The following is a 15277-nucleotide window of genomic DNA, read 5'->3' as shown; positions in this document are numbered from 1 at the left end:
CTTAAAGGCTCAATACCACTCTTGTTGTAACTGAATAATATGCCCCAATCTTTATTCTGGTCAACAAATTGTACTATATTACAATATTCCAATTAATTGATGATACAAATTTCATCTTAACACACCTAATTTAAAAAATTGGAAAAATTCAACTAAATGATTTGAAAAGCCTGACGTAAAGCTTTTCAAATGTGACTTGGATTTAAAAATATTTTTGAACCCTTTGGACAAGTAAAATAGGATTTAATGGATAATTTACACAACAGGTAGGACACTAACACATTTAGTACTTAGAATAAGGCTATTTTTTATTTTCTGGAGCTGTCAAGCCAGTTAGAGTGTTATTGTCCCTTTAACGATCGGGAAATACACTGGTTTATCTGACATATACAGAACAAGAAAATAACAAAAAAATAATAAAATAAAAAAAAACATCGAGCAAACAAACGAAAACGGCAATAAAACAAAATTGTTGCTGTGTGTTGTTGTTTTTTTTTGTTGTTTTTTTTTTCTCTTCTTATCACCGCCTCGAGCGTCTCATATTAGTGTACATAGATTAATAAATGCATTGTCTCAACATTCAAATTTGATTAGAATCGAAACATTGAAATCAACCTTTGATGTGGCCATATATTCCCAAATAAGTTTATTGGCAAGAAATCATAAAATTGTTATATGTAGAAACCTATAACAGCTTTATTTGTTAAAATATTCAAATTTAAAGGGTATTTTACAGTCATCATGCTAACGGATAATTGAACTTTTAAATCTATATAAATAAAATCAAAGATGCCTGTGTGTATGTGTGTGTGTTCGCCAATTACGCTTCGTCGCCGCTCTCCATCCTCCAAATATTATGTAGCATCAAATTAACCAGCATGACTCCGTGGATGTTTTAGGCCATCAAATGCGAATTAGACAACCGCCCAGGAGAATTGGACACCGGGCGAATTTGGACTCCTGACGAAACAGGTATCCTGTTAGTAGGCTATATAATACCGACAAGTCTATATAGTGTTTATATTTTTGAACGGGCATTTATAACATTTTTAAAAACATTCGGATCACTTCATAAATTGGTAGAAAAAACGAAATGCGCCCATTCTGTACATACTGTTGATCAGCCAGGGGCCTGTTTCACGGAATTTTAATCCAAATTTTAGTAATTTGATTGGATAATATTAGATTGATTTTAGTGCTTAGCCAATCAAAATTGAAATACCTACTAAAATTTGGATTTTATCTTTAGTTAAGATTTCGAGAAACAGGGCCGTAACCCAACTGGAAGGTGCCTATCTATGGCATTTAAAAATAGAACATTCTTCACCAAAACTAAACAGATTGACTAAAAGTGTTGCGTAAGTCATAAACAGTTAATATTAAAAATGGAATTAGGAAACAGGGAGAAAAAGAAAAAAAAAACGCGATCATGTGAACATTATTTTCGTATCGCATTATTATCGCTCTTTCTCCGAGAAGTCCAAAAAGTGTTAATATAATATTTCCCGCACTTTAGGTCAAAGGTTATTCGGCTGCTAGGTAACGCTACTGGTGGTAATAAAGCTATTCTGACGTTTTACTTTTATTGATCCCCTTAAGTAAAGTAGTTCAGCGAAATAATGTCATTTAATAATGGTATTTGAGAAACCTCTTTCCTTTATATCAAATCTATTGGATATATATTGTTATGTGATGCTGGTGAAGCAACAATCCGTGAGGAAATCGGTACAATATTTTTTGTGACCGCGGATGAATATATGTCGTCATCGGTAAACAAATGTAGTGCAAGTACCTGTAAAAATGGCGGAGCTGGAAAGTAGCCTGACGGCAATGGACTGGCTTCACCGCCTCCGTGTCGGTGGGGCGATTACCGGGGGACATATAGGAGTTGGGGACAATATCAGTAAAACTGCCGGTGGGCAGTTAGCGATGAGAAAGGGGCCGAACTCCCCACTCGACACAAATGCCATGTACGAAAATGGACACAGTCCTCCTGGACATCCGAACACTCAAAAAGACGGTAAACCACCGTACAGTTATGCTAATCTCATTACGTTTGCGATTAACAGTACGGGCAAAAAGAAAATGACACTCAGTGAAATTTATCAGTGGATTTGTGAAAATTTTCCGTATTATAAGGAAGCTGGTAATGGCTGGAAGGTGAGTTCAACTGTTAATTAGGTCAACTATCGGGCTATTCCAGTCCTCCGCATGTCTTACAGTGCTCATGTCATCAGGTAGTTCCATCGAAGTGTGACGGAGCACCGACACTCCGTCGATAAAACTGATTGACCCATATTAATAGATCTTTACGTAAATAATTATGATAATTAGATTAGTGATTAAACTGATAAACACCAATTTAATCATCTCAATAGATAAGCACGTAATCACTTTGATGGATCGGATTAGCCTTGACTGATGTGATTACCTTGAAACTTGGGGATTGATAGAACTCAACTAGGTCAAGTTCCTTGACATATTCAGGTACGACACAGAAATGGTCAATACAAAGTTTTGGTTTGGATAATGGAATCAGTATTGTTGGATTGGCAATCAATAAATGTTTCTTATGTTATAAGATTAAGAAACAACTAATACTAATACTAATCACTATTACAAAATGTGTTTTAAAATTGCACAATAGATAGGCATACTAAATGAGAATATAGAACTGTCAGCAATATAAATATGAAATAAAAGTTTAAAGTACTGATTTTTATTAATTTATTAGCTTGATGCTTGAGGCTTGAGCTTCACAGATAAGATTTTTAATAAGATAAGATTTTTTTTGTATCGAAACATCTATTTAGGACAGCATACAACAGATATCACCATTCTCTCTGTGATATCATCATCGGTTAACATGGGCGGTTCTGCCCATGATTGAATTAAAGAATGATATGGAGCCAAAGTTATGATACACAGACTATATGATTGATTATTTTATACTCGGTTAACAATGGCCGTTGCATACATGTAGGCGTTGATTTGATAAAATTATGACTAAAATGGTGACCAGTGACCACTGTCCGCGTTACAGCACAGGAGTAACCGTTTTATTAAAGAGATGGAAAGGAAGAGTTACAAGAATTTATTGTGACTGCTTACAAGGAGATGTCGCTAAAACCGAGTGGCTGCTATAAGGCTGACCTTAAAAATATCTTTGTTTCGCCTAACGCGACCGACTAACTAAAACCACCCCCGACTTAAATTATTTTATTGCACTTTTCCGCGATCTTTTTATTTTATTTTGTGTGTCAACCTGAAATATATCACGAGAGTTATTTCCCTTTACTATGGCTATGGTTTGATTCATTATTGAAACTGGTTGATCAAGACGAAAGCGTCATAGGTGTCGCTTCTCAACAAAATGGTTGCAGACGAAAGCACGTCCATTCCCACGAAATGATTCTGCCTCTATGTCTGTGGGGCGTCGTTTTAAACATGACGACGATATTTTCAATATCCGTTTTCGAGAAAAATAAAGGCACAACCCGCACGATCGTTAAAAACGTGTTGAGGGAGTTTCAAACGTGAGTTTGTCGCAATTTGTGTGCGAGTCGTGCATCAAGAAAAATCCCGATGTCATTGATTTGTTTGCCAATAAAAGAAGACGAATGTTTGCACCCGGAAAATTATCAAGCTGTCAAATTAGCTCTTAAAAAAAAAATCTGAAAAAAAACCCGACCTACCGACCCTTCTCCTCGATTGTGGGTCGGGTTTGGTGAAACAAAGATATTTTTAAGGTCAGCCTAATGTTCGTAACTACTGTACATGTAGAGATGTAAACAAACTGACTTATAGCTTAATATTTTGAAATATATTTGATCGTTCAGCTGTGGTCCCATCACTAATAGTAATAGAAATATAATTTAATCATTCAGCTGTGGTCCCATCACTAATCAGCATTTGATTTATATTCGAAATCTTTAGCTCCTATGGAATAGGCATATAATCTGTTTAGAGACTTAGGTCTCTAAAATTTTCATATTCTGAATATTGTTGATGGATAAACCAAAAGCAAAAGATTCAAAATGTGATCAACTTGCAAGATCGTATTAAATTATACAAGTTTACCAATGAGAAATTGGGTTATATTTTCTATGCATGTATTTTTGCAGAATTTGTTTTTCTTTTACAGAATTCAATACGTCATAATTTATCATTAAATAAATGTTTTCTCAAAGTTCCCAGATCTAAAGATGACCCTGGAAAGGTAAGTAAATATATTTTTTGTATGGTGTACCTGTACTACAGTACCAATCTGATTAAAATACAAGGGCCTTTTTCACGAAATTTTAACTAGGATAAAATCCAAATTTTAATAATTTGATTGGATAATATTAGATTGATTTTAGTGCTTAACCAATCAAAATTGAAATATCTTACTAAAATTTGGATTTTATCTTTAGAAGAAACAGGGCCCAGATCTATATTTTTTTTTTTTTTTTTTTTTTTTTTATAAATATATATTACATGTATATACTTTCGATAGCCTCTACTACTGTACATGTACCTGAAGATCTGACCAATTTTTCGGGGGGTCACATCAGACCTCCTACAAGCTGCTTTTGACCCAATGATGTCAGACATTTGATTAACTAATCAGCGTTGATGTTACTAGTAAGAATACCCACAGTTCCGTGAACCGCAGTTCAAGAACTCACCACAACAGGCCGTTTCATTGGTTATATAACAACTCTTTCAGATCCTATTGTAGTAAAGACAAGTAAAGTGAAATTTTGAACTATAAAAAACGAAATAGGATCTGTAATTGATACAATACAGTACATGTACCTGTACATAAACCTCGGGTGTCTGTCAACGTTGATCTGTGACACAGGTATAACTAGACATGACATAACATCCAAATTTATATAGCGCAATAAATACTCCTATTAGGAGTTTCAAATGTGCTTGCAAAGTTATAAATTTTGGTTCCATTTCATCCCTATTGTTGTATGAACAGATGAGTTTTCAGTCTTGTTTTGAAATTGCAGACAGACTCTGATTCTTTTATATGAAAGGGTAGTGAATTCCACAAATAGGTACATGTACATGTATAAGCCTAATGGTCAGTTTTTAAGATAGTTTGTTTACTTCAGATATTTTTTCAGGAGTGGGAGGCAGCATTTGACTCCTCTTTCGATGCATTCAATTTTAACTTGACTTTCTGTAAATTAGCCCATTGTTAATAATTGTATTGAAATTTAGAATATCATAATTATAAGTTCTGATACAATTCCTGACTAAATATTTGGAATGACGTTAAATTTAGATCCACAAGTAGTACACGTGGTTCGCTATTTTCCTGAAAATCTTTTGTGTAGCTTTCTGCTTCAGTCGATAACTTCCCAATACTTCAAATCTTTGTTTTGGATCAAGGATCAATCATAGCAAAGATCTCTATGTTAAAATGATTTTCATATCTCGAATATGTTTAACAACCAGACACCAACTTTGTCCTTTAATTGCGACATATATTTCTACATGTTATTTAAATTACAGTCCTTCACGTTTAAGGGGAGCTTTCACTCCTGCTCCTCTTGACGCACGTCAGCTTTCCTTCGAAGGGCAGGACGGAGGGGCTGACAAGGAAAGCTGTCTAGTCGTTCGGATGGGACGAAAAACCGAGGTCCCGTGTACACATTGGCGTGCACGTAAAAGATCCCTTGGCAGTTGGAATTCGATATAAGAGTAGGCCGTAGTGCCGCTGTCCGGGCAAAATTTCCCTCATAGCACACTGTATGGCGTATGCCCGTCTTCATTAGCCCAGGTTAGGAGCAGAACAGTAGGACGTTAAACTCCATTTCATTTCATTTCATTTCCTTCGAAGGAGTCATTAAAGACTCATGCAAATTAGCTAAATCGCTCTCCTAAATATTGAGATTAATAAACTACTTTCAGTTTTTGTTTACTTTTAAACTGCATATATTCAAGGTATCAGGAACTTTTTATGGCTCCCGCACAATTTTATAAACATAAAGGACTGAAATTAATTCCTCATGACCCTCTGCTTTATTAACAAACTTGCTGTAGGGACTACTGGTACATGTAATATGCTTATAGAAAAGTTGATGAATGATTAGATGATTGACTTTGTTTATTTTTGAGATTCCTTAGATGAGCCTTTGGGCATAGCCATGTTTGATTGGATAAAAATTTGAGTATAGTTTATGTTATTCAATCTTAATTCCTGATTCTTCGACTTTTTTCAAAGAGCATTGGCTGCAAGAACAACGAGATGCGTAGCGTGTCCAGGAGAAATATATGCCACACAAAATGTCATTCACCACTACCAGATATCGCGGACTTGTACCTGAAAGTGCCAGAGTTGGTTCTTGACGTTGTCAGTTACAAGTGCGGGGATCACGGTGTCTAAGTGGGTAAGGCGCTGGCTCGCTAGCCTGGAGGTCGGGTGTTCGATCCCTGCATTGGCCGAGAAAGTTCATCCAGATTTTCCGGCGTTGTTCTCCCTTGTCAGTGATGCAGGACAGAGGGGCTGACAAGGAAAGCTGTCTAGTCGTTCGGATGGGACGAAAAAAACGAGGTCCCGTGTACACATTGGCGTGCACGTTAAAGATCCCTTGACAGTTGGAATTCGATATAAGAGTAGGCCGTAGTGCCGCTGTCCGGGCATAATTTCCCTCATAGCACACTGTATGGCGTATGCCCGTCTTCATTAGCCCAGTTCGGAGCAAAACAGTAGGACGTTAAACCCCATTTCATTTCATTTCAGTTACAAGTGCGTTAATTACAGGCTTTGCTTGTATTATTATGGTAATTTTATTATTTCAGGGATCATATTGGGCAATAGATAGTAATCCTCCAGATGATCCACTTCCAGCACGACATAAAAAACGCCGACCTGGGGAACGGGTAAGTTTTATTTAATTACACCATCATACTTTATTAACATTCATCTGTACTAAATTAAGTTCGAATTCTTCAGGCTCCAGATATTAAAGTTCAGACATATTAAAATAATAAATTCTCACAAGTTAAGCCCAACACAGACTGACTATAACAATTGTTGGCGTCTAACAAAACAAATGGAGACCATATTGGCTAAAATGATTGAATCTGTTGACAACATACATGTACATGTAAGGTACAATTTTATGGATACATAATTGTACCTTGTGTTAATATGTTCAATTAATAAATGCCAATCAAAGAACAGTAAATACTTTGATTGGTAAGTGTTATGAATTAAAACAGGGGAGGTGTACATTTTAATTTGCTGTGTATATTTATATAAAAATTCAGCTAAAATTTCTTAGCTGCAAATATGCAAATTGATTTTACTGGTCAGCCAATCAAATTACAGTATTTCTTAAAATTTCGATTTTATCTTAGTTTAAGTTTTCGTGAATAAGGGCCCCGGATCTATATTTCGTTTCATTTTTTTATACTTTCGATGGCCTACACTATATGAATATCTGACCGGTTGTTCTGGAAGGTCGCGTTATGGATCATACCAGCGGCTTTTGACCTTATGATATCAGACATTGATTGATCAATCAGCGTTGACGTTTCTAGTGGTTTACCCACAGGTCTGTGCATCGCACACCAAGAACTCTGCGTAACAGACCGTTTCATTGACTAATCCCTCACTTCAACCATACATATAACAATTCTTCCAGATCCTAGTGTAGTAAAGACAAGTAATACACAATTTTGAACTATAAAAAATGAAACGAAATAGGAGATGTGTTTTAATCAGATTCCATGTATAGGAACTCCTGACAAAACGATGAAGTTATATCAGGAGTGCTAGTAATAGTCAGCATACACTGCCTCGTGCATGTCACTGTTTACATATAATAGATCAACAGTTTGAACTTTGATAGTTGTAATAAGTTTGATGATTGAAACAAGTTCTATAGATTTCGTTTTATTTGACAGGATTCTCCATACAGTCCTGATCACGGAGGTACGCCAATATCTAATCCAACCTTGACCTCTATTAATCTACAAGTTACAACTGCTCCTGCATCTCATCAGGTAATAATGTCTATTTATAGAATCATTTATAGAATATCTCACTGAAACATTTACCTCTTGTATTCCTCAATACATCATAATACATGTCTGACATAGATGTTGTCTCACTGAAACATATACCTCTTGTATTCCTCAATACATGTCTGATATAGATGTTGTCTCACTGAAACATTTACCTCTTGTATTCCTTAATGCATGTCTTATATATGAAGCGTTTGGCTGAATGGTTAGCATGTGCGCGTTGTATTATTAGGTCCGTCATTGAGTCAACTGGCATATTTTTGATTCCCAGGTGCTCGCTAGCCTGGAGGTCGGGTGTTCGATCCCTGCATTGGCCGAGAAAGTTCAACCAGAATTTCCAGCATGTTTTCCCCTTGTTAGTGATGCCTGACAGAGGGCCTGGCAAGGACAGCTGTCTAGTTGTTCGGATGGGACGAAAAACCGAGGTCCTGTGTACATATTGGTGTGCACTTAAAAGATCCCTTGGCAGTTGGGATTCGATGATATAAGAGTAGGCTGTAGTGTCGCTGCCCGCGCAAAATTCCCCTCATAGCGCACTATATGGCATATGCCCGTCTTCATAAGCCCAGTTTAGGAGCAGAACAGTAGGACGTTAAATCCCATTTCATTTTATTTCATTTCATTTGATTCCCAGGTTGTACGTGACAAGGAGTAGGGTCACCTGTCTAACCTTGTGGGTTTTCTTCAGGTCCTCCGATTTGCTCCCACAAACAAAGTATTAAAATAAAATTGTACCATATGTTAGTCCTGAAATGACCTTGTGTGTGTCGAGTGGACGTTAAACCCCATTTTCTCTTCCAGTCTCTTACTGTTATATAAATGGATATTGTGATATAATTATTGATGTATTTGGAGATAATATTTATATTATTTATGTATCAGGCACTCGGCTGTTGTTTGTCGGTTTTATATAGTTATAGATGAAAATATAGAATTTATAGATTACCGGGACTAAGTATGGTTATATATAAATCAGTATATTTTAACATTAGTAGTAATATGGTTGGAATGTAGACGAGATCATATATAAATCAATATATTTTAACATTAAATAGTAATAGGGTTGGAATGTAGACTAGATCAATATAGTATTAATGTCACCATGACAATACCTTATGTCATAAGGTGAATAACAGGTCATCAGTTGTTTCAATGGGCTAGGTGGAGGAGGATACTGGTCTGGTGGGTGGGGTGGAGATGCTGGTCTACTGATTGTATCAGTATACGCTGAGATAATTCATCAATGACTTCAATATCAATGAGTTAATTCACCGAAAAAGTTCAAAATTTGTGAAACATCTATTTATAGTATCATTGACAAATGGAATGACAAAACATAAGATAAATAATTCGGTGAAGTTCTTATTTCCTTCACCTGTTATAGATTTTTATACGCCCACATTTTCATGTGGACGTATTATGCCGTCGCCCCTGTCCGTCCACAATTGTTTGTGGACACTCTACAGGTCACAATTCTTATCCGATTTAGACGAAACTTGAAATATAGGTTTATCTCCAAAATATTTCGGCTGCTTTCGATATTGGCATGTATCGGATCGAAACTTCATGGATTATGGCCCCTGTTTGTACGAAAAATCACGTTTTTAGCTTGTGGACACTATAGAGGTCACAATTTTTATCCGATTTTGTTGAAACTTGAAATGTAAGTTGATAACCCAAAGATCTCGGTTCCTTTCGATATTCGCGCATATCGGACTGTAACTTCCTGAATTATGCCCCCTGATTGTACAAAAAATCATGTTTTTAGCTTGTGGACCCTATAGAGGTCATAATTTTTATCCGATTTAAAAAAAACGTTTTATTATATCACCGTTACACCCTAAGGGTGGCCGAGTTCGAATTTCGTGAAAATCGGCCCAAAATTGACAGACAAAATGGCCGTCGTTCGTTCTCAAATAGCGTAAAAATATGGTATATCAAGGTTGTGGACCCTATATAGGTCACAAGTTTTATCCGATTTTGTTGAAACTTGAAATGTAAGTTTATAACCCAAAGACCTCAGTTCTTTTCGATATTCGCGCATATCTGACTGTAACTTCCTGAATTATGGCCCCTGATTGTACAAAAAATCGTGTTTTTAGCTTGTGGACCCTATAGAGGTAATAATTTTTATCCGATTTAAAAAACCGTATTATTATATCACCGTTACACCCTAAGGGTGAATGAGTTCGAATTTCATGAAAATCGGCCCAAAATTGACAGACAAAATGGCCGCCGTTCGTTCTCAAATAGCGTAAAAATATGGTATATCAAGGTTGTGGACCCTATAGAGGTCACAATTTTTATCCGATTTTGTTGAAACTTGAAATGTAAGTTTATAACACAGAGATCTTGGTTCCTTTCGATATTCGCGCATATCGGACCGTAACTTCCGGAATTATGGCCCCTGATTGTACGAAAAATCGCGTTTTTAGCTTGTGGACCCTATACAGGTCATAATTTTTATCCGATTTAAAAAAACGTATTATTGTATCACCGTTACACCCTAAGGACGACTGAGTTCGAATTTCATGAAAATCGCCCAAAATTGACAGACAAAATGGCCGCCGTTCGTTCTCAAATAGCGTAAAAATATGGTATATCAAGGTTGTGGACCCTATAGAGGTCACAATTTCTATCCGATTTTGTTGAAACTTAAAATGTAAGTTTATAACCCAAAGATCTCGGTTCCTTTTGATATTCGCCCATATCGGACCGTAACTTCCTGAATTATGGCCCCTGTTTGTACGAAAAATCATGTTTTTAGCTTGTGGACCCATTAGAGGTCATAATTTTTATCTGATTTAAAAAAACGTATTATTATATTACCGTTCCACCCTAAGGACAGTTGAGTTTGAATTTTGTGAAAATAGCCCCCAAATTGACAGACAAAATGGCCGCCGTTTGTTCTCAATTAGCGTAAAAATAGAGGTCACAATTTTTATCCGATTTTGTTGTAACTTTAAATGTAAGTTTATTATCCGAAGATCTCGGTTCCTTTCGATATTCGTGCATATCGGACCGTAACTTCCTGAATTATGGCCCCTGATTGTACGAAAAATTGCTTTCTTTTTAGCTTGTTATCTATCCATCTCTCGAAAATGTGGGCGTATCCTGCCTGGCAGCCGCTGGTTTTTTGTTGGAAAAGTTGACCTACAATTGGGCCATAAATCGCAGTCATATCATACTCCCCGAAGTATTTCGTTTGATTAGAGCTAATCACACTAAACACTGCTTTAATGGAAGCAAATTTCGGTTCCAAATTATGACTGGTCAATAGTCTGATTAACAACCAATAGCTAACTGCGTAACAATATTAAGCTTTAATCATAGCTCCACATTGGACCGAATATGTTTAAATAATGTTACGTCATGACTCACGATTTTATTATACCCAATTAACCAATATTGCAGAAAAACTAATTGTGTGACAAACGAGGCTATCGATTCTGATAGAATGTAAACAATACTAAAAAAAAAAAAAACACAACACAGTTTATATGGAAATACAATCACTGGTTTATAGGCATAGCATGTTTCAACAAGTATTCTCTTATAGTTATCAAGCACAAATGTGTGTTAATGAACTTAGTAAACTATTTTCATCATTTGTGCTTGTCATGTTGCTGTACTTGGGATTGATTTGATTGAACGGGAAGAATAGACACACACCCTCAAAAGCTCAAGTACATGTATCTGAAGCCAATCCAGCAATGGGCAGAGAGGGATTTCTTGGGTCATTGCTTCCAGAATATGGAGTCATATTAGTGATGCATATTGATTTCATCTCATAACATATATATTAACTGTGTTTTCAGCTTGGTAAATCTATATAAATTAAATTAATGATGTGTGTATGTTCACCTATCACTCTTCGTTGCCTTGCCGTGCTGTACCCCTACATATGTGGTATCAATTTAACATGTGAATGTGTCAGACCATTGAATCTGGGCACGCCGGCACGGCTGAATCAAGGTTTGTCGGCGTGCTCCATCCCCACATACATAGTATCAAATTAACCAGCATGACCATGTGAATGTTTCAGGCCATCCAATTTGGGCCCTGGGTAAATTAAGTCCCTGGGTAAATTGGGACCTCATACAAATTTGGGCCCCGGTGAATTTGCATCCTGGGCGATTTTACCTACACTACATGAAGATCTGACAAGTTGTAGCGAGGTCAGAGGTCATACAAGCAGCTTTTGACCTTATGACATCAGACATTTGATTAACCAATCAATGATAACAACTCTTCCAGATCCCAGTGTAGTAAAGACAAGTAAAACATAATTTTGAAACATAAAACATGAAGCGAAATAAGATCTGTGTTTTAATCAGATTGCGAACAAAGCCGGGTATTGTGATAGTCATGAATAAAGTATCTTGCTGTGTCTGGATGGTATTGATGAATTAACCACATATTGATTGGGAATTTTTATCATTTCAAGTCTTTCCATGCATACAAGACAACTTACACATTTTACAAATAGTATTGAGTTAAAGATGAACCCCCACCAGTTATGATAATTAGTCTGGACTGGAAACAATGCCGGCTCTATAGTACTTAAACCATTGATGTGGAGTCAAAAGATTGTATCTGATGGGGGATGGATTGCCGAATGGTTAGCATGTGCGCGCTGTATCATACAGTCTGTCATTGAGTCAGCTGGTGTGGTTTCGATTCCCAGGTTGTACGTGACATGGAGATGGGTCGCCTATCCAACCTCGTGGGTTTTCTCTGTGTCCTCCGGTTTCCTCTCACTGCTAAAGACCCCTATACGCAAGAGAATTATTGAATTAAAATTGAACCATGTGTTAGTCTTGAAATGACCTAGTTTGTGTAGAGTGGATGTTAAGCCCCATTTCTCTCTCATTCTCTCTTGTTTCTGATATTTGCACAATTGTATTGGAGAGCCAGAAATGGCATTTGGACTTGGGACGGGGGGCATGTTTAACTCTTTATTTTTCAGCACCAACTGGGCATACTAAAGACTTGGCATATATATACATGTAGATTTACTAGCATGGTCATATTTCCTCTGGGGGGTTGGATGGCTGAATGGTTAGCACGTGAACGCTTTATCATAAGGCCTGTCATTGAGTCAAGTGGTGTGGTTTCGAATCCCCGGTTATACGTGACAAGGAGTAGGGTTGCCTGTCCAATCTTGTGAGTTTTTTCCGGTTCATCCGGTTTCCTCCCACTGCTAAAGACCCCTACGCGCAAGCGAATTATTGAAATAAAATTAAACCATATGTTGGTCCCGAAATAACATAGTTTGTGTCGAGTGGACGTTAAACCCCATCTTTCTCTCTCTCTCTCTCTCACTCTCTCTCTCATCTTTCCTCCATTCTCAGCCAAAACTGGGATCAGACCTTTGATCTCCTGATTAGTGAGCCAATATCTTAAACACACTGTTTTGGTAATAAAGTAGACTCATATTATTGTTTGTTGAGTGGTGTTATGCTTTGGGACATAATGAATACATTTAATTAACTTGATATGAAATCTGAATATCAATTACATGATGGATAATTGTTTGCGATACGATTATCTAACATTGGATGGCTGGATGGTTGGTGTGTGCACGTTGTATCATAAGTTCTGTCATTGAGTCAGCTGGCAGGATTTCGATTTGTCAGTTGTATGCGACATGGAGAAGGGTCGCCTGTTCAACCTTGTAGGTTTTCTCGGGGGTCCTCTGGTTTCCTCCCACTGCTACAGACCCCTACTCGCAAGCCAATTAATGAAATAAAATTGAACCATGTGTTAGTCCCTAAATGACCTAGTTTGTGTCGAGTGGGCGTTAAACCCCATCACTCTCTCTATATATATACGGCTGTATAGATCATTGATTAACCTGAACTATAATATCCAGGTTGTTATATAGAAACAGATTGTAATGCAAGCTATAGATCTTTGATTAACCTGAACGCGATGGGCAGGTGTAAAATCAATACATTGATTGAATATGTTGAATTCTTGACATACCTGGAGTTCTATTGACGGTAGTACAAGTAGACAATAAATCGATAAGGGAGAACTTTTACCTATAATACTCACTGGATAGATCATAGCTATTTCCTATTATAGACTTGTATATCCAGTGATAAGTCTATCTTCTCTTTGAAAGAACTACATGTAAATGTACATGTAATTGATGTCATCTTGTCAATTAAAAAGCACTTATGGATCTAAGCTTTAGACTAGAATGTCTATGGGAATCAGTTCGCTGTATTTACATGTATTGTGAGGATTTCTGCTTTAAAATTAAGTGAATGTTATTATGATGGGTTATTGGAAAATTACACAGAAAATTAAAATTATAGGATCCCAGAAATAGATAAAAATTAAAATGCAAATTATAGAATCAGTAAAATAGATTAAAATAGTCACGTGTCCACATATAAAGTAGAAATTCACACCTGAAATGTATAAAATATCTCATTGGTATGCACGTAAAAGATCCCTTGGCAGTTGGAATTCGATATAAGAGTAGGCCGTACCGCCGTAGTGCTGCCGTCCGGGCAAAATTCCCTCATAGCACACTGTATGGTGTATGCAGGATGTTAAACCCCATTTCATTTCTTATATTTCCGTTGTATTTTAAGATTACCAACAAAAAAAATTACTGAAATATACGATGAATCTGTGTAGTAGTAGAATTTATAGAAGTGTTCTACAATATTTATTACAGCATCTTCTGCAATAGGTTTATTGATATTTTCACTGTTATGTTGCAATACAGTGGTTGTATTGATATTTTCACTCTGTTATGTTGTAATACAGCGGTTGTATTGATATTTTCACTGTTATGTTGTAATGCAGTGGTTGTATTGATATTTTCACTCTGTTATGTTGTAATACAGCAGTGGTATTGATATTTTCACTCTGTTATGTTTTAATACAGTGGTTGTATTGATATTTACAATGTACTGATATTTTCACTCTATGTTGAGAGCATGCGCAATAAATACTATCGGTGTAAACTGGAATAGCCAGACCCTAGAGCTTGCTGTTCGATTGAGACTTCTGGCATATTTCGCTGAACATAATTGCTTGGACATGTAAATGTAGATTATTGTGTCGAAGTTGTGAAATGAAATGACCTTTAACGTGCTCGTGTAGACCTATATCAATATGCTATATACACGTACTACTCTAACCAATATTAAATATTACTGGTCTATTTTAAACATACATGTATTAATAAACCCTTTTATTTACTTTAATATACATATCTAGAACC

At 36.5% G+C, this 15277-nt stretch overlaps 1 protein-coding gene across 2 annotated transcripts in view; it reads left to right on the top strand.

Moving 5' to 3' along the window:
- The first annotated feature begins 1793 nt into the window (after positions 1 to 1793).
- The window catches only part of LOC126828875 (forkhead box protein J3), a 28697-nt gene continuing 15213 nt past the window's right edge, over positions 1794 to 15277 (top strand). For both annotated transcript variants that reach the window (XM_050558953.1, XM_050558952.1), the window contains exons 1-4: positions 1794 to 2160; positions 4145 to 4219; positions 6802 to 6882; positions 7912 to 8010. In XM_050558953.1, coding sequence (XP_050414910.1) covers positions 1801 to 2160; positions 4145 to 4219; positions 6802 to 6882; positions 7912 to 8010 — 615 coding nt within the window. In that variant the 5' untranslated portion in view covers positions 1794 to 1800. The remainder of the gene's footprint in view (positions 2161 to 4144; positions 4220 to 6801; positions 6883 to 7911; positions 8011 to 15277) is intronic.

This window comes from Patella vulgata, chromosome 7 (assembly GCF_932274485.2).
Source record: "Patella vulgata chromosome 7, xgPatVulg1.2, whole genome shotgun sequence".
NCBI classification, from domain to species: Eukaryota; Metazoa; Mollusca; class Gastropoda; family Patellidae; genus Patella; species Patella vulgata.
Note: the sequence above shows the minus strand (reverse complement) of the source record. Positions and strands in the feature narration are given on the sequence as shown.